We start from the raw sequence: 24,211 nt of genomic DNA on the forward strand, positions 1-24,211 counted from the left end.
CTAGTCTTATCTGGAGTGCCCTCTGGTGGATAAATAGGGCACTCCAGCTGGTAACCGTTACAACAGGTGGCTCCTCCGGCCTTTCTTTTATTAAATAACAACTAAAGATCAGGGATGAATAATTAATGACTGACATATGGAGAGAGCAGATTCAAAGGGAGCTCCAAATGTCACCGGATTTCTCAGGTCCTGAAGTTCATGGTGGTTCATGTCATCAATTTCAGCTCTACTCTGTTGTTTTAAAGTATTTAAAGTGAATAGAGGGATGTGGGGGCAACAAAAGTGACATATAAGGTGTATACGGTGTCATTATGGGCAAGTATGCAAATGCACTACAGATAAGATCAGATGGATGATGGACGGATGGATAGATAGATAGATAGATAGATAGATAGATAGATAGATAGATAGATAGATAGATAGATAGATAGATAGATAGATAGATAGATAGATAGATAGATAGATAGATAGATAGATAGATAGATTGATTACAAAAAGTAAAAAAAAACTATTAAGTCAAGAGCAGTGAGTGATTTCCTTGATTTTTATTGTTTGAAAATCATTAAAAACACAGCAGGGATTTTAGGCTGCTGTCACTTTAAGACATAACACATTGATTCATTGAATACAATTATTTTGTGGGGAATTAACTACTACAGAAAAAAAACAAATGCAATTTTTACGTTAAAAAAAGAAGTTAAATCTAATTTAAGCGTACATATCAACGTTATATAATTAAGTAAAACCTACTCAACTTTCTGATACTGGTGTTCCCATCATGCACTGGGGGCATGAATAATTAATAAGGCTGCATTTTCACTGTTTTACAGGGCCGAATCCGAAATCGCCCCCTATACCGTCAAATAGGGCATTATTTGAGGGGACAGCCATTTATAATAGTGTCCGAAACCACAGTGGACGTTACTGAGTGCACTCATTCAATCCCACATTGCACTGCAACAACGAGTGTACAACTGATGTACGCTCAACGGCTGTCTGAATTCGCTCACTTGTTTTCATTCACCTCTTCAAGTGAACTGTATTAGACTAACGTAGGGAGTAGTGATTGTAGTGTAGTGATAGTTTAGGGGGCGATTTCGGATTCAGCCCAGCTGTATTTACACGGTTATTATTAAGTTTATTAACTTGCTGTTTTGTGACATTTGGAGTTCAATTTCTACTCAAAATGACACATTCATTCTGTAAATGATCCAATGGATGTTACCGTTGTTGTGTAGGCCTAAGAGGTCTCTGTGTTTTTCGATGATACCAGATTACTTATTATGTAGATATGTCTACACATCAGTCTATAGTGTATTGTTTACTTGGATGTTTGCACTTTTAAAAGCATGCCTTAATTCAGTGTTGTATTGTTTGAGTAAAATTTACTTGAAACGTATTGCAAAGTGAACTAAGTAGAATTTACCTGGCCAAGTTACTTATTTCCTTTGTTCGTTTTACTTAACTTAGTTGAGTACATTTTACTTAATTCCATATGTGATATTTACTTAAAAATATGCATGCAAAAACTTGCAAGAAAAAAAAAAGTTTAGAAAGAGTGATCGGTTTGATCATTGGTGTTGTAATATTGGGATAGATAGATAGGTAGGTAGGTAGGTAGGTAGGTAGGTAGGTAGGTAGGTAGGTAGGTAGGTAGGTAGGTAGGTAGATAGATAGATAGATAGATAGATAGATAGATAGATAGATAGATAGATAGATAGATAGATAGATAGATAGATAGATAGATAGATAGATAGATAGACTGTCTGACTTTTGATTCTGATTGAGAAGAGAGCGTTTACTTTAACCCCGCCCCCTCTGCTATACACCACTACAGTGTGTCTGTCAGTGGTTCAGTAACAGTTCTCTGCTGTCTGCTCTCAGTGCGGATCTCTGTGCGTTTGGTGGTCAATCTTTCCCCCTCTCCTGCCGGCGGATTAAAGGATTATGCCGCAGCACAATTGTTCTTTTTTTCCCTATATTCTGATCAGATGCCGGGATAATATGCTCGACAGCTTAAAACTTAATCACGTTTCGTGAGCATAAATAAAGCAACGCTCGAGGATTTGCGGAGCGCGTAACGTCGCTCAACACCACTTGTTTTTCTCTCCTTTCGTGAACCATGAGCATTGCTGTACTACAAACACACCGTCTGTGACTGTGAAAGGGAAAGAGACAGTAACTGCCCGATGGCGCATTTGTTTGTGCCCAACAATGAAAGCGGGATTTCTGTAGTTTGTGCGTTTACATGTTTGGAGAGTAACTTTATGTTGGAGCGCTATTCTGTGACAGGACATCACTGATTTGGTGTCGGAGTCTAAACTACGGAGAAGATTCTTAAAGATTAAAAACTAAAAGATTCCAAATATACTCTAATGTAGACTATTCGAAGTTTTTGAAGATTTTAAACTCCAATAACGCATTCAATAAATGACTGACAGCAACGATGAAAATATATTACTAATGTGAACATATCAACCCCAACTACAGCAATTTCATATTTTGACAAGGATTAACACAGCGCGTCTAAATATTACTTTGCGCTTAAAGTGTTCAGTGCTGCTGTTTTTGCGCTTTCCACACACGGATCTGTTACTTTAAACTGGATACATCGCACGTGGTGACACTTTCAGCTTTGGCTCAGAAGGCACAATTTAAAGTTCTAAACGTATAAATATCGAATTGGATATTAATGGCATCCACGGAGGGGATCAAGACCTTGGGGGGAGTTTGGAGAAGCTTGGCTCTCCTTTACGCACTGCTAATCTTTCTCCCCTGGCCGTGTGCGGTTGCAGGCAAGAAGAAACTGTACATCGGAGCTCTGTTTCCCATGAGTGGAGGATGGCCCGGTGGTCAAGCGTGTCTCCCCGCAGCGCAGATGGCTTTAGACCTTGTGAACAACCGGAGCGACATTCTGCCGGACTATGAGCTGGAGCTCATTTATTACGACAGCATGGTAAGTACTGGTCAAAACTTTATTTACAATGTCCATGTAACATATATGTTTTCCTGATATTTAAATATATTTAAATAGCCCATAAAATAGCTTATAGGTTGTTCCATAGTTTTGGTCAACATTTAATCAAATAATTGCATTCAAGATTGCAGTTATGACATGATAATTCATCATCTGCATCAGTGATGGAGTTTCTCATAGTTTGAAATAATCAGCACACACACACACACACACACACACACACACATATGTATATATATATATATATATATATATATATATATATATATATATATACACTGTAAAAAATATTACACACATATATATATATATATATATATATATATATATATATATATATATATATATATATAATGTAATTAATATATCGCTAATATATAATTAATAATATATAATTAATATATAATAAATATATAATAAAAATATATATATATAAAATAAAATAAAAAATATATATATATATATATATTTTATTTTTGGTTTTGCTTTTAGATATAATTCATTTCAATTTAACTGTCCCAGCATATGTATATTGGAAATGTTTTTGGTTTTGCATGACAATGAAATTGGCTTTATCACCATACACTTGCGAACATACTATACAATAGCATACTGTACAAGTTACTGAATACTCTCAGAAATATTCTAATATATTTAATGTCAATATTCTAATACATTTCATGTCAGAATTAGATAAACCTAATTTCCCAGTGTCATTTTAGCTAGTTTAATTGCATTTGATCAGAAAAGGTGTTTTTCAACCATGTACAATGAATAAATATTTTTTCAAGGGGTTTTGCTGAGTACTTTTAGGAACTAGAAACATCATTGCCCGGAGTGTTTTAATGTATTCAAATATTTCATGTTCAAGGACTAAAACATAGATAAGTACCAGATGTTAATTTTAGATGGCATGAAATTATCAGTGTTTAGCAGGTGCTGCTTCATTAATATCGTGGCACTGATTGTATCTTGAGATTCAGGAGTTGGTATCGAATTGACATTGCAGTTGTTGGTACATTAATATTTCACAACTCGCTGCACTTGGCTGTTATCAACAGCCTCTAAGGCTTCAGCTGCATAAAGTCATTTGGCTTCCTAAAAATATTCCCAAATTCATGCACCAAGAATGCTTATGTATGCCTTTAGCATTGCAGAGTTTTTGAAAGAACAGACAAAATTGTATTCCGTAGTGCATTTGGTCTATTTATTTTTAAATAGGATATTTTGTGTGCAATATGCATCCAAATTAAATTCTGACTTTTGTCAATAGTTGATTTCAGTTCTGTCAGCATCTGAAAGTGCATTTAAATATGTAATCAGTGCTGGTCTGATAGCTAAAATGTCTGTTAGTAAGTACAGTATGTGCAAGAGTGTGCAATTGTGATGTATCCTTTATCACTGCCAATAAATACGTTGAACTTTCAGAAGTTCAAAGCGGGCCAGTTTAGTTTTCTCAGAGTGGTGTGGCGGTTCTGAACACCCCATAGGCGAGGAAACGGTTAAAGAGTGTGCTCTAACTGGACGGAGATGTGTTGTGTATCATGGTTGTGATTGGTGAACCACACTCTGCATTGCAATCGCACTCAATATAGAGGAAGAATCAGGGAGATGAGTGTTGGCATGGCAACAGCCACCAGTGAAACCACAGTTCAAACAAACTTGCATCCCTGTAGATCTCGTAAGGATAAGGAGGTTCTTCTACACACTCTTGTGTATCTGCAGTACCTGTCTGACCGTTCACAAATGAGAGGTTCTTACAGATGAATCACAACATTCTGAAAGGTTTCAAGATAGTCATCGCCTTCCCAGTTAGTTCACTAAACCTCCAAGAATCCTCATTCACCGTGATTCTTGAGTCGAATTTGACCCACATTGAAAAGTATTAAAAAGTCTTTTTAGGAATTAACGATTGGGATACAATGGGTGTAAAGAACTTTTTTTCTGAATTTAAAATGTATGATAAAAAGTATATTCATTGAGTTACACATTTTGTGTGGGATAAGAGATAATTGCATTTTAAGGGCCATTTACAAAATTTTTTAACTTTTTTAACTAAAAAACAACAACCGCTGTTTTGGAGGTCTGAAAATGTTCTAAAGTGCTAAATTTTGAAATGTGACGTCGCGCGTATTATGTGTTCAGTTTACAGGCATGTAGTGTTTCTTTACAAAGTGGCATCGCCAACTTAGTGGCCTGGCATGAACAATAGCTACAGTGTTTTATTCGAAGATCCATTTAAATGGGGATCGTTTTGATAATGTTGTTGTCTCTACGCGAAAAAGGAAAACAATTTCCATTTTTTTGAACATATTGTTGTGTAAACGTACACTTTAAGGTGCAGTGAGGCCCTGTGTCCACCAAAGCATTTTTTTTAATGCGGCTGGTGTATTACTATATTTCCAGTTGTTTATATTGGGAACGCCACGTTTTTAAAACTACAGGAGCATAACGAGGTGCTGAGCTTGCGCTTCGGCATTTTTTACCGGTCTCCGAGAGTTGAAGAATGTTCAACTTTGGGTAAAACGCAGCACTCAACACTGTCACTTTTTACCCAGCTGTCCAATCACAGTAGAGGAGGGGTGGGACATCTGTCATCTGACATGATGTGACAACTGTCACATTTTGCTTGTTCAACGTCAACAGATGATAACTAGAAGCATGATGACGGAACAAAATAATTTTAAACAAGAGCCAGAGCAAATACGTTACATTGTATTGGAATTTTTATATAGAAACAACACAGAAACATACTATCTGTGAAATGAGATACTATTAACAGTTCTGTGGAAATTCCATATCATAGCAAGCAAAGCGTCTCAACTGAAAAAAACGCTGCGCTGCCAAAATGCTATCAAGCGCCCACAGCTAGGCGTTTTCAGCTGAGAGCCTAGCTTTTTCAGCTGACTAAAAACGCTTTGGTGGGCACACGGCCTATGTGATTTTTGAGAAATGCTTCTGAGAAAGTGGATCGGACCGATCAGCTCAACACGCTTAGCCAATCAGCAGTAGGGGGCATGTCCACTCATGATGGGGTAGGAGAGAGAGTGAGCCAATCAGCAGTAGGGGATGTGTTCAGTCATGATGGGGTAAGAGAGAGAGTTGTAAGCCAATCAGCAGTAGGGGACGTGTCCACTCAAAATGGGTATGAGAAAGTTGTAAGCCAATCACCAGTAGCGGGCATGTCCACTCATGTTGGGGTAGGAGAGAGAGTGAGCCAATCACCAGTAGGGGGCGTGTCCACTCATGATGGGGTAAGAGAGAGAGTTGTAAGCCAATCAGCAGTAGGGGACGTGTCCACTCAAAATGGGTAGGAGAGAGTTGTAAGCCAATCACCAGTAGCGGGCATGTCCACTCATGTTGGGGTAGGAGAGAGAGTGAGCCAATCACTAGTAGGGGGCGTGTCCACTCATGATGGTGAGGAGAGTGAGCCAATCACCAGTAGAGGGCTTATCCACTCATGATGGGTAGGAGAGAGAGTGAGCCAATCAGCAGAAGGGGGGCGTGTCCACTTATGTTGGTGAGGAGAGAGAGTGAGCCAATCACCAGTAGGAGACGTGTCCACTCAAGATGAGTAGGAGTGAGCCAATCACCAGTGAGGAGGTGTGTCCACTCATGTTGGGGTAGGAGAAAGAGTGAGCCAATCACCAATGAGGGGGCGTGTCCACTCATGTTGGGGTTGGAGAGAGAGTGAGCCAATCACCAGTAGGGGGCATGTCCACTCATGATGGGTAGGAGAGAGAGTGAGCCAATCACCAGTGAGGGGACGTGTCCACTCATGATGGGGTAGGAGAAAGAGTGAGCCAATCACCAGTAAGGGGGCGTGACCATTCATGATGGGGGAGGAGAAAGAGTGAGCCAATCACCAGTAAGGGGGCGTGACCATTCATGATGGGGGAGGAGAAAGAGTGAGCCAATCACCAGTAGGGGGCATGTCCACTCATGATGGGGTAGTAGAAAGAGTGAGCCAATCACCAGTAAGGGGGCGTGTCCATTCATGATGGGGGAGGAGAAAGAGTGAGCCAATCACCAGTAGGGGGCATGTCCACTCATGATGGGGTAGGTTAAAGAGTGAGCCAATCACCAGTGAGGGGACGTGTCCATTCATGATGGGGGAGGAGAGAGAGTGAGCAAGATGGAGATTTGAAGAAAGGAAATTTGAAGAAGAATTTGAAGAAGTTTGTAGAAAGGGAGATCTCTGAGAGACATTACAGGAGATAAAAGGTCAGAGGAATGGAGATGGTCCTCACTGCAGAACACGAAATCCAGGGGGAGATCCAGATCTAACTCCTCCCACATACATATATCTGAACCTACCCATCTCTGCCCCCTGATCCCTAACCCCACCCCTAATCCTACCCATCTCCACCTCTTAGATCTGGATTCAATTCTGCCCCCTGGATCTCTTGTACTGCAACGAGGTGCTACTGGAGGAATGTCCCTGGAAAAAGAAGAGTTATAGTTTTGAGTGTTTTGGAACAGGATAGTTTTGAGTGTCATTGTTTGTCTGGAGCCGCTGCTGACTAAAACCAAACTCATGCTCTTGTGTACTGTGTGTTCATTTTCTGATCCTCCTTGTTTTTCGTTCGTCATCTTTGCTTTATTTTACATGAAGCATTATTTTGCTTTGCTTCAGCTATGATAAAGAGATATCTCTCTTTCATGGTATGTTTGTATGTTTCGGGGTCTGAGCAATGAATGGAGATGTGTGTTTCTTTGGGTTGATTTCAAATATCAGCAGTGTTCAACAGTGATTCGCACAAATCGCTTACTGCACCTTTAAGGGCCTTTATAAATAATATTATAAAATATTTTTGGGTCAAATTTAAAAGATCATAATTTTTCTTTATACGTATATGGGTTCATATCTAAAGAAAAAGATGGAGCCCTTTTTAAAAAAAATACACAAATAATTTTGTAAAAACTTTTGTATGTTTTATCTTAAAATGAATTGAATGTATTAAAAGTGATTTTTTTACAACATCAAGACTGGGACAATAAAAAGACAAAAGAAATGTTAAATTGTTTTTACATTTTTCATTCTTCAAAATAGCTGTAGTCGTCACATACATCTTACATAGGCCTATAATCCATTAGCTAAGACTTTTATCCAAAGTGACTTTCAAATGAGAAAAATCCCCACCAATTTATCATACAAGAGCCAGATAGATTAGCAGTTCTGCAATAATCATATGATTCACCTTAATTCATGATTTAATGAAAACGATGTCTTCAATTCCCGATATTAATAATGGCTTTCTTGAAATGTCACCATATGGCCCATGATGTATGAAGTCTCTGTTTTAATTTAGCATGCAGGTGAAAAAGTAGAAAAATGCAATATTCAGAATGGCAGAGTGTGACTTAGTATAAATGTCATGTGTTAGTATGCCGTGGAGATGGAAGAGCAGGTGTGAAGTGCTCAGACTCGTTGACATTTAAACCGGGAGATATTTTGAGCATTTTCTCTTGATTGGTGAGCACTTCATACCTGGATGAGATACTAATCAAAATTGCTTTCGGGTGTCAGAAATGTAATTACAAAGGGAGAAAATCGAATTTGATGTGGGTTTTGCATTTAATTATTGTTCAAAGAATTTCAGGCATGTTTGGGCATTCGTTTAATCTCTCTCAAATAGCCAATTATCACGCAGAGCAATGTTTGAATAGAAACATGAAAGTCACCTCAAAATTCCAATTTCATTTGACATTTGATAAATATTTATTTCATAAATGAGTGTTATTGTAACCCCTGCCATGCTCTGGCTGCAGAACACGGATCATTTTTTTTTCTAATCTATTTTAGCACCATTTCCTTTTTAAAATGGCACTTTTTGGAAATTATCCACAGGAGATTTGTGTTTTAATTAATTGAGACCAACTAGATTTGAACTTCTTATGAAGAAAATGTGAGTCTTGCAAAAGTTGCTGACATGATGCTGCGGTGTTGTGGGTGGTTATTTGGTTGCTGGTTGCTTATTGGCACAAGACAAAAGAACCCATTGCCAAGTTTCTATGATATTTTAGATATGGAGTGGGTCCTTTCTTCAATTTAAGTCTATATAATTTATTTATTTTTGTTGTTGTTGTTGTTGTTGAAACATATCAAACCTCTCCCTAATATTTTATGTAGTACTTAGTGTTAGGCAGGGGCGGCACCAGAGAACTCTTAACGCAAGGTGCTGAGGAGGTGCAAGATTATTGACTGGGGAAGCTGTGCAATTTTATATATATATATATATATATATATATATATATACACTCACCTAAAGGATTATTAGGAACACCTGTTCAATTTCTCATTAATGCAATTATCTTATCAACCAATCACATGGCAGTTGCTTTAATGCATTAAGGAGTGTGGTCCAGTCACACGTGTGCATTGATTTTTATTAATAAACTAGTGTTTTCTGTGTCAGTGTCGGCTGCAAAGATGAAGTTGACGATCACCATCTCTGTAGTGAACGCGCCTAAATAGAGAAATGCACATAATGGATTACATAATAAGAGAGCAGCCTATTTATTTTTCTTTTGAATTGTTTCGTTTAAAGAAATTTCAAGCTTCCTATAGATATATTTCTCATGTCTGTGAGGCATACGCTGAGTTAATGAACTTAATGAAGTGGTCAAAATCATGTCTGACTCACTCCATGTCTCCCAATATATTGCTCATCCTATTTTACTCATGCTGTTCGCTTTTCATAATCAACATAGATGAAAATATATATATATATATATATATATATATATATATATATATATATATATATATATATATATATATATATATATTATAATATTTTGACAGAAATTAAACTAAATGCACGTATTTAATGGCTACAACACGTACAATAGCCCACGGCCTACAGTCTCTGTATTTGTACAAATTGCTGCACTTTCATTTAGTTCTGAATTTTGCACACATAAGTTAAAAGGCATTTGTTGTGAATAGTAAAACATATCTGCAACATTTATCAAGTTCATGGATTATTGTGTGGATTTATTAATCATTATGATGCTAAATCATAATAAAGTAGGCTATACTGTGTACAAAAATCAGATGAGCCCAGAATATGAACGTTTAATATGTTTAAGAATATGTTTAATTGCAGGTTAAGCATTTTCCTCCCATAGAAAACCATTATAAGAATGCTTAATGTGGCTTAATGCAAATTAGACTGTCCCCTTATTATGTTGAAATAACGACTTATGTCAAAGTACCAGATATATTTTGTCGAAATAACTACTTATTTTGAAATAACAAGATATTATGTTGAAACAATGACTTAATATCTCAAAATAACAAGATACGTTTTCTTCTTTTTTTCCCCTCACCATGCGGTTCAGTTGCTACAAGTTGTGGTCCATCGTGTGTGTGTGTGTGTGTTTGTATGAGATATTTGAGATATTTACAGGGACCCCCTTGCGCAGATACACTCACCCTCTCCAGATGGTTGCCATGGTTATATCAAAGCTCAGCCTGCAAACTTTGATCAATTATTAACCGTGAGAGAGCAAGACCGAGGTAGAGAGAGAGAGAGAGAGAGAGAGAGAGAGAGAGAGAGAGAGAGAGAGAGAGAGAGAGAGAGAGACTGATGATCTGATGAGACACTTGTGTTTTCCCTGTTTTAATTGGCATCTGTTGTATCCAGATTGTAACGAGAAGAAGAATTTCCATATCCAAATGCATGCTTTATTCATTCTCATCAGGGTCCAGGGATACAGAATTACAGTTTAGAAACAACAAATCAACACTTGCAAGTTAATATAAGGCAGAACAGCAGATGAAGACTCATTCACGGTCTGAGTCACGGGAGGACGTGTTTTGCTACGTTGAAATGAGACATTTAGCATTTGAATCTGTATAGTAAACAAAGTCAAAGCTACAGATCTGGCTTGCAGCTTGCACATAAAATAATCTCTTTTATGCACACTGTGCTTGCATTCACCAAATATCCTATATGACTCAGTAAAAAAAACTTGGAAGTTTTTTTTTTTTTAGTGAGATAGTTTTTTCACAGATGCTGACACGACATTATATAAAACTATATTATATACTCATTAGTCAGATTCATAATTATTAGCAAGAAAGAGTGAAGGTGATTTAGGTTAAATTTTAACTGGGGTGAGAAACAGGATGCAGAATTGCAATGCAGAAATGCATTGAATTCAGGTGAATTCATATAACTATGTTTTACTAGAATAGCAAAGTTTGTCAAGAATGAATGCAGAATTGGCTTGACAAAGCCTTTTTTGAAAGTTATTTAAAATTGGATGGATGGATGGATGGATGGATAAATAGATAGATAGATCTTAGTATTGAAAATAAGAAAAAAAATATAAATAAATCTCTGCACAAATGTACTATTTTGCAGTTATGTCGGGTGATCAAAAGTTCTGCCCACACTTACAGGAAATAAATATGTAATAATAGTTATAATAATAAATACAGAAAATATGTCATGTAATTAGACAATTAATCAAGTGCAAAGACTGTGATTATGGGTATTGGGACAATCATGAACATGAATCATGAAGTACACCAGCCTTTTATTTCATTAATAAAAATTATCTGCAAGTACAGTTTTTGAAAATAAAAATACTTCAAGTTCACACTCAATTAAGGGCACTTCATTTTCACAATGGTAGATGAAGGCTATTTAGTTGACCTTCCAGTGAGGCGTGGCCAAATCAATGCAATTTCCAAATTGTCAACTGAAAGGGAGCCGATTCTTCAATTCTGAATTTTCAACACTATCTCACGACCAATTCGTACGAATTCGACGCATGATTAAAAAGTGGCTAATTCGTACTAATTCGTACGACCTCACTCGTACTAATTCGTACGATTTGTCTAAACCCACGTGACGGTTAGGTTTAGGGGCGGGGTAAGGGGTAGGTCATTCGTGCGAATTCATACGAATTGGCCAATTCGTAAAATATGTACGATTTAGCAAAATCGTATTAATTCGTACGAGTGAGGTCGTATGAATTGTTACGAATTAGCCACTTTTTAATCATTCGTCGAATTCGTACGACTTGGTCGTGAGATCGGGTTGGAATTTTGCACTACACTGCACCGTTATATCAGACCCAACAAAAACAAAATCCGTCATTGTGTCCAACAGCAGCGAGAAAAGGGTTCTTGCCCTTTTTAGCCGACGCTCAGTATTCTGGTCCTGAGACCTGCATAACCTTCAGCCCCAGGGACTTTGAGAACACAGATGCCTGATGCCTCCCTCACGTCAAGCGGCTCTCGATGGCTGCTTCTCCGAGCCCGTGGACTGAATAAAAATGCCTCAGCTCCCTGGAGATGCCAAGACAGACTGGAGCAGAGAAACCACATGTGGCTCTTTCAGAACTGTACTAGATTGATCAAATGATATCTGACAAAAATATTATTATTAGCTATTTGCTTGAAACTATTCAAATTTCCTGATAGCCCCCACTTCACGATGGAAGACTCGACTGTTGTATTTTCATTACTGCCAGAGCTCGGCACCACAACTGTATCTTTTGCGAAATCTGTATACAATGTTTCTTTAATATTACTTCATATTCTACTGTGTAAGTGTTTTAACATAACAAAAATTATGAACTCCTCTTGAAACCTCAGTACCACACTGCTGCTACCACTGCAAAAAAAAAACACCAGCCAAAAAACATTCCATCACAGTATTATTATTATTGAATTGTAGACTGTACACAAGTACGGTTGAGCTCTGTGCACGTTCCATGATCACTGTTTATATGTGGATAAAACTACCGGGACGCCTAACTTTACTTCACTATACTTCTAATAAATCCTAATCTAATTATGACAAATTATATATCGTTGGAAAGGTCTAAGACTTCTAAATAGATATTCTACCCCTGTTTTGTGTTGCAAATTATGTAGGAAGAGTAACTGATGAATTTATGACAAGACTGCACCTCAAAAAAGCTGCATCATAACAGGAGCTGTGACCTTTGTCACAAAAAGTCGATGCACCCACTTTTAAAAATTGAAACTTTTGTTTTTATGCTAAAAGTTCATAATAAAACATATAATCTGGTATTTTTCAATAACAAAATATAATATAATATTATCCTCTAAAAATTATATATATATATATATATATATATATATATATATATATATATATATATATATATATATATATATATTATCCTCTAAAATATAATCTTTTTTATCGCCTTTTTTATTATATCTCATATTTTTGTAGTAATTAGGTATCATTTGAAAGCTTATAAACTCAGAATTCATCCTGTGAAAACAGTTTTATAATTGAACGTTGTGTTACCATAGAAACGGTACTCGAAATAAATTTGTGCATCCTCCTCTTTTGGGCATCTTTATATTTTATTTCATAATTTATGATTAAAACCTTTTCTAATCTTGCCAAAACACATTGTCAGAAAGGTATGTGTCTCAAGTTTCCAAATTTTGTGACAGAATTGATATTTGGACAAAAATGTATTATTTTGTTAAGGCAGAATATACAGTATACAACTAAATTCAATGGAATGTACGGCACCCGGTGGATATTGTTGGTACTACCCCTAAACAAAATCTCATGGGAACTTCAGTTTTTGTGACATCAACTTCAAACTTGGATCATAACTTGATTAGACTTATGGCTTCGATGTTACAGTAATTTGAGAGTAAAAAATATTTTGGAAAATGTATAGTTTATATAAAATAAAAAATATATACAGTAGTACAGTATATTTGATTTACTGTAAATTTAAACTTGAAACTTTTTCATACTTTCATTTTTTGAAGTGTTTTCACTTCAGCAATAATCTGCTGAGTGTGTTCTTTAAAACAAGACCAAACTTGGCTATATATGCCAAAGCATTCTTGAATTACAACCATTTAAGTTTAAATAGTGCATCTTAACCCTCATTCTCAAAAAGCGGGGTGACAGCTTATGGGTTAAGAAGACTTGGATTAAACCACTTCAAATGGGGTTTTAAAATGATATCTTTATGAACGTTTTGCAGCGTCTGAGTTTTAGGTAATTAGACTTTCACCAGAGGGACAGAAATCCCTCAGATTTAATTAAAATATCTTAATTTGTGTTCTGAAGATAAATGAACGTCCCCAAACTTAACAACAACCTTACTAAACTAATAATAAGCAGTAATTAGGAGATTATTGAGCCAAAAGTCGTAGTTAGTTAATAGTGAGAATTGGACCATAAACTAAAGTGTGACTGAAAAAAAAAACAGAGAGAAAAAAGGCAGTTGTCTTTCCTTTTGCCAAATAGGTAGGAAAACAACACCCATAATGCACCGGGCATGTTGCCGTCCAAGGCCACTCCAGTCAAATACCTCCTTGATTTAGTAGGAAATACCTCTTAGCAAACTTTTAGCCATAAAGCTATCGACTTTTACTCTTCCCGGGTGCAGGAATTCAAAGAGTAAACTTTAGTGGGAGTGAGTCACTTTCGGTTTGGGATGACAATAGTATTACACTCTCTCTAATCTAATATACCCCTATTGAGATGGATCCAAAGTGGTTCCTTTCTGTTTTTGAGGCCAGCACCATGCCATTTATTTCTAAAACTGATCATGATGCTCCTAATGAAGTGTTTCTGCTGATTGTTACCAAGGGCACCATTTCAGTGTGACTGCATCTGCTGCGTTCAAGCAGTCACCCCCTCATTTGTGAATCACTTCCTGTTGTATTTGTCACAGTGAACTGCAGCACGAGAGGTCTCCGGTTACAGCTTCACTATAGTCCGAGATGGTTTTTCTGGGCAATGAGATACTGTGATTCTGTGCTGATTCTATTGAGGCTTTAACGATTATGACACGCTCAAATGAAGCTTTTTCAAAGGCTAATTATGACTTTTTCTCTTTTCTTCAGTGTGATCCAGGAGAGGCCACTAAACTGCTGTATGACTTGCTGTACACAGAGCCCATAAAGATCGTCTTGATGCCAGGCTGCAGCTCCGTTTCTACACTTGTGGCTGAGGCGGCGCGCATGTGGAACCTTGTAGTGGTGTGTTTGCTATGTGTCTAAACTCTTTATGTCTGTATTGTTGATCATTGGTTTCTCCATACACCTGATTTACTGTCGAACATTACACTCTAAAAAATGCTGGGTTGTTTTAACCCAACTTTGGGTCAAATATGGACTAACCCAGCCGTTGGGTTAAATTTTTACATTACATTTTTAACCCAACATTTCAGGTTTGTCCATATTTGACCCAAAATTGGGTTAAAACAACCCAGCATTTTTTAGAGTGTACTGAGGTTCACTTTGGGAAGCTGGTTTATTGTCATTAAACGGTAAATGAGAAAACAGTCGTTTTACAGCTTTAACTACAACTGCACTCTAAAAAATGCGGGGTTGTTTTAACCCAATTTTGGGTCAAATATGGACAAACCCGAAATGTTGGGTTAAAAATGTAATGTAAAAATTTAACCCAACGGCTGGGTTAGTCCATATTTGACCCAAAGTTGGGTTAAAACAACCCAGCATTTTTTAGAGTGTGAATTCGAGATTCGGATGAGCAAATTTGCCACACAAAACAAGGAGTTCTGTTATTTCTGGGTCAAGGAACATAAAGAATTTGGACTTGTGATCTCATTGGCTTTCTGTAGTTTGTTGACACTCTTGAAAAAGCTGACAAGTTAAAACTGTCAAAAGAGACTCTCAAGGAAGTCAGAGAGGGTGAAAGTGAAAAAAGAGAATGAAATACACTAGATACGCTTTGTAATTAATTTTTCCAATTATTCTTTTTCAATCATCTGGCATCCGCCGAGGTTTGCAGGAATTTGCAAAGTAATGCTCTCTACTCTGACTTTGTTCTCAAGTTTAATTGTGTGAAAAAGTTGAGTTTGCGGGATGCAATTTAGAAAAAGTTGGAAAAGTGAGTTTACTTCAACTCTCTAACAAATCAACTCTCCAAGGAAACCCTCTGAAAGAAGTCTTCAGTGGGTTTCTCCTCAAGTAGATTACGAAGAGATTCTCTTGAATAACTGTGTTTATATGTGACAGTTTAGACAAATCAGTCCTTGTGGAAAAGAAGTAGGCCTACACCTTATGCTTTTAAAACGAGTACTTATCATTACAGAAATAGTATACTTTAAAAGAATATACTTAAGTATAAACTAAATATAATGTTTTCTGCCACTTTAATGGATTTTAATTATGAATAAATTAAAATGTTATTTTATTGTAATAATAAAATATTATATGCAATAACCTGAATTTAGAGCACTAGTACAATTTAATTACATCCTGTAATGCAGCATTTTTGGTAGACTAAAATAGAATTAAATGTAATTTCTATTGAATTTTATATGTCATGTATTTAAATATAATTTAAACACTCAATTTTAATGGTAAAATTGGTATTTAGTACATTTAACCCTCTGATGCTCTTCGGTGCTCTCTTGGAAACAAAAATATTTGTTTGTTTTTTTTAGCATTTTTTACTTTATCAGAATGGTTTGAAACTGGGTCAAGGTTTTGGCTATTGCTATGCACACACACACGCGCGTGATTTGAAAATGTTAAGGGTCCTGAAAAAATAGTCACTCTTGTACTGCTCACTGTCAAAAAATGAGCGCATTCGAAATAAATGGGAAACAATTTCATCAAGTGGAAGGGTTTGGGACTGGGCCATAATCAGCTCGTTTTTTGAGATATCAACCTCATTTATGGTTTTGATTTTATATCAGTTTTAGAGAAAAACATGGCTTAGAAAATATATATTTCATAAAAAATAGTATATAGTTTGTATAATAGTTTGTCTTAAAAATAAACTTACTTTTTTTAAGTTAACTTTTTTAAGTATTTTTTTTTTCTAGGAATAATCTGCCAAGTGTCTTCTTTAAAACGAGACCAAACTTAAGTCTGTACTCCAAAGCATTCAAGATTTAAGACACTTTGAGTTTGAAATTTTATTTTCAGGTCTATGCTCAAAAAGTGGTTAACGGGTAAAAAAAAATGAATTTAATAACAAAATCCCCTAAAAATACAAAATATTTAAGTCCCCCGTGGTGAAAATCAGGTTTTTAAGATAATAATTATGTGTTTTAATATTGTTAGTCAACACATCAAATGAAGTGTACTACTTGACAAAAGAATGACAAAATGTTATTAAAATATAATGAGTAGCATGAGTAAAAATATTGACTTTAAAGTAAAACTTTTAACTTGACATTATGCAATTAAGTGGCCTTTTATTTCTTTATTGTTATTTTATCTGCAAGTACTTTTAAGATTTGAAGTACACATTCAATACAATAAAGGGATTTTTTTTCACCAAGCAACTTGCTTGAAATACAAAGATTTAGTTCAAAAAGGCTGAAGCATAAACTGGATATCATTCCTCCGCTGTGCTTTTCTAAGTATTGACGCGTCAACATTGGAACAGATTGGCTTGTTTATTCAGGTTTGCTTAAAGCTTCTGGCTTCCCTGGGTTGACATTTACCCTTCTTACAGTGTGTGCAAAATTCTCACTCATATTTTTGCTCTGCTTTTTCTTTGTGTTTCGTTCTTTTCAGGGGCATCAAATAAGGTCAACCATATAGCTGAGTAAATCTTTTCAATGTGCTCTCTCTATCCTTCTACCTTTTTATCTACTGTCTCTTTCTCTTGCTGTCTCTCTGAAGTTTTCATACGGCTCCAGTTCTCCAGCTTTATCCAACCGCCAGCGCTTTCCCACTTTCTTTCGGACGCACCCGTCAGCAACTTTGCATAATCCCACACGTGTGCGGCTCTTCCAGAAGTGGGGATGGACAAAGATCGCCACCATCCAGCAGACCACTGAAGTCTTTACCTCGGTCAGTGCTTGTATTTCTCTCTTGTTTATCTTATGCCTTGTTCACACTACATGATTTTAAAACGTTCACACTACATGACTTGCTCTCAGTGAAATCAGGAGTGTTCAAGTTGTTGAGCTGTTCACACCACACGACACAACTTTCAAGAGAAAGCAAGACAGCGCTCGTGTATTTGAAGACGTGAGATTGCGAGCGTGCGTCCGGGTCTCTCTCTCTCTCCTCGTTGTGCGCCCTGTCAAGCGCGGCGGTAATTCTATTCTACATCACTCACCGATCAAAATAGACTTTGGCGGGACAAATGTTTGCTTTGGCGGCCGCCAAAATCCGGACAATCTGATGGTTTTAGAAGATTAACAACCCAAACTAAAAAACATACCTGGCCGCTATTTGAGAGCGGCTTTTATTTACCCAAGCCTGCAGCCACACCAGGCGTGTGAACGAGACAGGCGACTATTTGGGACTCGGCTATTATTTGAAGTTTTACGGTAAGCTATGTTGCGTGTGAGGATGTTGGATGTTGGAGATTTATTGCCTTTTCTCATTGTACTTGATATAATTAAACTTATCAATTTGATGGTGGATCCAGAAAGGTTCAAATAACAAACACAAGTGACAACAGATTCATCCGCTGTAAAATGCAAAAGACTTAGAAAAAGTCTTTTAAAATAGAAAAAAAGAAATACTGCAACCGGTCTATGCGAATACAAGGAAAAATATCGGAAGGACATTACGTAGTCACTCAATGCTGATGTTGTTAACATTAACAATTTGTGAACAAAGTATAATCTGCATGGTTTGACGTGATATGATAAGCGATCGTTAGATTTAATCAGCGGAATTTACTGCAATGCTTTTTTTCCCCTTAGTGGGTCAGAACAAAAGTGGATGTTGATAATTCCGCGAATAACTGCAATTGCAGATTTCGAACAGAGATGGTGATAAAGAGGGAAAACTACAGACTGCAGCTTTAAGAGCTCATAAACTTCCTCCCTTGATAAAAAAAGATTCAAAAATCCACTTACGGTAACATTGAATGCCTATTTGGTGTTCTGTGACTTGACGTGCCTGCAAGGAGGAAGTAGAATAGATATGACGGTGTAAATACCAAAATATGAATTGGTGAGCACATGAAGAACTAATAATGAGGGTAAAGGTATAGTCAAATCCATCTTCTTGGCTGTGTGTAGCACCTACCACTTTGCATATCCCAAAATTAGAAAGGACCATTACATTCTCTATGGCACATTTCAGCTTTGATTGTTTTGTAAACCTGTTAATATGTAATACAGGCTTCGCAAAGAGACTGCATTACAGCATTGTATCTCATTTCACATGCAAAAAACTAAAAAAAATGCAATTTAATGTCACTAAGAGGATGGAAATAGAGAATGGTTATGATCATTAAATTATGACTGTATAGGCGATAAAAAAAACTTTGATGAACGCTGTAAGTGGACCTCAGGGGAAAATTAAATGTTAAAAATGATGTGACCCCTTTAAAGGAAGTAATTTCCCAGAAAAGCAGTTTCCTTTCCCTCTTAAAACTGTTAGCAGCTTAGCTGCTGCCCCTTTATTTTAAGGTTAATGTCATAGAGTTAATGGCAAAGACCGTGGTTGATTATCCTCTCCTTAAGTGATGAAGGACTTAAAGTCGTTTTTCTTCATGTTGGCTGCTAGGAATATTGACCAAGTCATAAATCTCTCATGCATTGATTCAGTATAGTAGGCTATTGAGCTAGTGTAATTCCGCTAGGCTAATGATCCCCCTCCATCTCCTCACCAGCTCATCTCTTTTTTCTCATTTACTTTCTTCCCAATCCTTCTCTCCTGTTCACTTCCTCTTTCTTTTGCCATTTCCTCCATTCATTGATGTTGGATGTCTCAAGAGCACTTTTCCCAAAAAAGCTGGCTCATTACTTACATAGGTAACAGTCAGTGATTTTCCTCATTATTTTAACTTACATTTTAAATTCCAATGAACTCAATTTTAAGGGAACCAGGTAACTTTAACTTTAAGGTACGTTCAACCAGCAATATTTTTTACAGTATATATACTGTATATATATATATATATATATCCTTTTTGACTGTTCCAGACTGTTTTATTTTTCCATTTCTTTTTACTTTGTCATTTTTAACTTTGGTCTATGCTTTGACCATTCACCTTTTGTTCTTCTCTTTCATTCACTCCTTGATCTTTTCATGTGCTTTCTTCGTGTCTGTCCTCTCTCCACGAACATCACTCCTCTCCTGTCACTCCCACTGTCTCACCGCACTCTCTCTCTCTCTCCAGACTTTGGATGATCTGGAGGAGCGTGTGAAGGAGGCCGGCATCGAGATAAGCGTTAGACAGAGCTTCCTCACGGATCCCGCAGTGGCTGTCAAAAACCTGAAGGTGCTTTGATGAAAAATTCACCAGCCGCTCACTTCCTCTCCTCAGCCCGTGTCGGGTAGCTAGCTAGCAGGCAGAGCACATGAAAATCTTATGTGAAATAAATCAACACTATGAGAAGAATCCGCTTCCTTCGTCAGATCAAGTGACGGTTCGGATACCGTCTTGGTCGCTACTGGCGTTTGTTATTGAATAGTTAGACGGCGTAATTTTTTGTAAAATTGTATTGCACAAAGATCTCATGAGAATTGGACTGTCTTGTTAAATGCTTGGCTTGTTTTGGCATATGTCTAGCCTTGTGTCTAGCCTTTTTAAAAACGGTCATCATTTTCACAGTTCAGTTTGGTGATGCTAATGGTGCAGAAATTACACACTTCAGTCAATAAAAGCAATAAGTAACAAAAGGTGTTCTTAACCATGGCAATATCACTGTAAAACACATACTCAAGTGGCTTATTGCTTTATAGAATTGTTCATAGGCTACATTTTATCATTAATAATTCAGAATAAAAGCAGAAAAAAAAGATCCCAGTATAGTTCAATTAACTGTAGGCCATGACTGCAGCTCATATACGGTATACGTACTGTATATAAATTTACAAATCATGGTAAAGTCATTATAAATAATCATTCTTGCAGTTCGTTATCAGTTGCTGTTTCCATCGTATTTATGCATAAAATCTGAATATAGTGCAAAATTGCTTGCTAAAAGCCTCTCTTCCATCCCACGTGTGCAATAGAACAAAGTTGCTTTTCCATGGAAAATATAATTGTCATAAATTAGGGCTGTCAAACGATTTATCGCGATTAATCGCATCCAAAATAAAAGTTTGTGTTTACATACTATATGTGGTGCACTGTGTATAATTATTTTGTGTATATAAATACACAAACATGCATGTATATTTAAGAAAAAAAATTAATTTATATATAAAATATTTATATTTACATTATATATAAATCTATATACAGTATATACATGAGAATATTTCTTAAATATATACAAGCATGTGTGTGTATTTATATATATAAAATAATTATACACGGTGCACCCACATATATTATGTAAACACAAACTTTTATTTTGGATGTGATTAATCGCGATTAATCGTTTGACAACGTTCCATCCAGTGTTTTATGCACTATCCCAAAATTTGCCTAAAAATATATGGATGTAAATCAGGATATTACAAATATGTCACATTGTTTGATGCGTCTTTGTCTACAGCGTCAAGATGCTAGAATCATAGTTGGCCTCTTTTACGAGACTGAAGCCAGAAAGGTGTTTTGTGAGGTAAGTAACAACTACGATTCTTTTAACAAATACATCTGAGCTGTCAATTTATTTTAAATCAATTCAGTTCGATGCTTCTACTCAGCTTGAGTTAACTCACTGTGGCTTAACCGAGATTAAAATATTGAATACGATTATTTCTTTAGCACAGACCTTCAAAACTTGCTGTCATCTTTGGCAGGTCTTCAAAGAAAAACTCTATGGTAAGAAGCATGTGTGGTTCCTCATCGGCTGGTATGCAGACAACTGGTTTAAGATTAAAGATCCAGCCATCAATTGCACAGTGGAGAACATGACGGAAGCCGTGGAAGGGCACGTCACCACAGAAATCGTCATGCTAAACCCGGAGACCGTCCGCGGAGCCTCCAACTTGGTGTGTGGATTTTAAGATTTTGACTATGACGATGCCTATGTAAAAACTATCTATGGAAATTTCAGGATGGGATCATTAATCCTTCTCAAATCCTCCACAGACATCCCAAGAGTTCCTGGTGCAGCTGATGTCACGTCTCGGGGGCAAAAACCCAGAAGAAACGGGCGGGTTTCAGGAAGCTCCATTGGCGTATGATGCCGTGTGGGCTCTCGCACTGGCCCTCAATAAAACAGTGGCACCGCTGAGGGCCAAAGGCTGGGGACTGGAGGACTTCAACTACAACAACAAGGAAATCACTGCTGAAATATACCGAGCCCTCAACACCAGCTCGTTTGAAGGAGTTTCTGTGAGTTGATGAAACGCAAAGGACAAATAGCTGTCAAATAACAATGAGATAAAACACTGCAGACTTTAATTTCTCAGACCTGTCAGAATAGCTTTTTAAATTTTAAACTCGCAGTGGCACTCATCAGTCTCAGATGATGCCGTTTTTATAATCCACACAGTTCAAACTCATTATAGAATGATTCAGCCTTTATTTTTCCTACAGATTTAATACTTTTTTTTTTTCATGATGAATCACAAATGGATTTCTTTTATGATGATTTTGTATTGACGTGTCTTTCTTTATCATAATGTCTTTGAACTATTTCTATTCATGCATATGTGTCTCGTAGGGTCACGTCGTGTTTGATGCTCAGGGTTCACGTATGGCCTGGACTCTCATTGAGCAACTGCAAGGTACAAACAAAACAGAAAAACCCTTAAACTAATGTAGATGATGACACTGATGCACTTGATTGCATTTTAAAGGGTCACATCCTTCATCCGTCTGTTTTGATGACTGTTCACTTATGATGTTAGTAAAATCTTAGTAAAATGCCAGTTTTTTTAGAGACTATGACTGTTACACCACTTATTCCCAATCAAGCAGTAGGGTTGTGCAAAAATATCAATACAGATAACTATAGGAATATTTTCTTTCACGATAGTGTATCGATATTTCAACCTCTAGTTTCGATACTTTTTTAAAAATCAGATTTAAAATGAAGTTAAAGGTTTACTCTTTGAATTCCTGCACGCGGAAACAATACAAGTCGACACCCTTTTGACTAAAAGTTTGCTAAGTTGAATTTCCTACTAAAGCAAGGCGGTATTTGACCTTGGCAAGCGTATCCATAGCAGACTGGTGGGAGTGGCCTTGGATGGCAACATACCCAGTGCATTATGGGTGTTAAATTTTTCTTTCCTATTTGGCAACAGTTGTTTTTCTCTGTTTTCTCTAGTCTGGTAGCTCTGAAAGTAAACAGGGCAAAATCGGCCTGTAGTTATAGAAAAGCCCACCTATCTTACTTTCTCCTCATTACTTCACTGTGTCTGTGGTCGTATTTTCCTGTTTAGTTTCAATGAATGGTCTAGATTGGTACTAGAGTTTAACTTTTATGTTGTGAAAGTTTGTCTACATAATACATCAAAGTCTTTTATAATGTTAACATTAATATGTTCCCTTTCAGACTAACTGTGATCAATGCAGTTGGGCTTGTTTTTTATCTTTGACCTATTGATGCAGCTTTGAGTCAACTACTTTTGCAGATTTGTTGAGTCAGGGCTCTTTTGAAGCTTTTTTTGCAGTGCTTGGTGAAAGGACGTTTTGTTGATGTGACCTTTAGTTGACACACTGTTAATTAGATGCTATATTTACGCAAGGAAACTTTTAACACAAGCCTTTAAAAATAAAATTACTATCTCCCCAGCTAACAAAAATATGTTCAAAGAAAATTTTGATACCGTTCCCATTAAGTTATGGAAAAATTATTTCTGATTGTTCTCAAAAAGTTAGGTTACGAAGGTTAGCAAAACCCTTAAGGGTTCAATTTGGTCATTTTACAAACAACATGGGAATGTTCCTTTTTGATAGACTTGTAGTCAAAACCGAGACACTACCAAGACCAGAGGGTATCGAGACCAAGACAAGACCAAGACCAAGACAGACCAAGTTGAGACCAAGACCAAGACCAAGACCAAGACAGACCAAGTTGAGACCAAGACCAAGACCAAGTCGAGACCAAGACAAGACCAAAAAAACAGTGTTGTTGAAGCTAAGCAATAACTTGTAAGATTTTGTTTTGCATCGCCTGTCTATCCCTGCCGATTTCGGAGTCTCCAAATGAAGCCATTCTGCAACTTTTAAATACATAAATATTTTTAAAAACGAAATTATAAACGTGCAGGTTCCGAAAGTTGGTTGTTTTGTCGCTACTACTATGTCGGTCTGAGACAGCGAGACCTAGACAAGACCGAGAGGTCCAAGACCAAAGACCGTCAAGGCCGTGACAAGACTGAGACCGTGTAAAAGTGGTCTCGAGAGA

The 24,211-nt window shown here is 36.8% G+C and overlaps 1 protein-coding gene across 1 annotated transcript in view; it reads left to right on the top strand.

Moving 5' to 3' along the window:
- Positions 1 to 24,211, top strand: part of gabbr1a (gamma-aminobutyric acid type B receptor subunit 1a) — a 65,687-nt gene that overhangs the window by 14,986 nt on the left and 26,490 nt on the right. The window contains exons 7-14 of the mRNA XM_039669352.2: positions 2,796 to 2,956; positions 14,853 to 14,987; positions 17,613 to 17,783; positions 20,077 to 20,178; positions 21,404 to 21,469; positions 21,651 to 21,842; positions 21,943 to 22,188; positions 22,520 to 22,583. Of these exons, the coding sequence (XP_039525286.1) occupies positions 2,796 to 2,956; positions 14,853 to 14,987; positions 17,613 to 17,783; positions 20,077 to 20,178; positions 21,404 to 21,469; positions 21,651 to 21,842; positions 21,943 to 22,188; positions 22,520 to 22,583 (1,137 nt within the window). The remainder of the gene's footprint in view (positions 1 to 2,795; positions 2,957 to 14,852; positions 14,988 to 17,612; positions 17,784 to 20,076; positions 20,179 to 21,403; positions 21,470 to 21,650; positions 21,843 to 21,942; positions 22,189 to 22,519; positions 22,584 to 24,211) is intronic.

Source organism: Pimephales promelas, chromosome 16, assembly GCF_988280905.1.
Source record: "Pimephales promelas chromosome 16, fPimPro1.hap1.1, whole genome shotgun sequence".
NCBI lineage: Eukaryota > Metazoa > Chordata > Actinopteri > Cypriniformes > Leuciscidae > Pimephales > Pimephales promelas.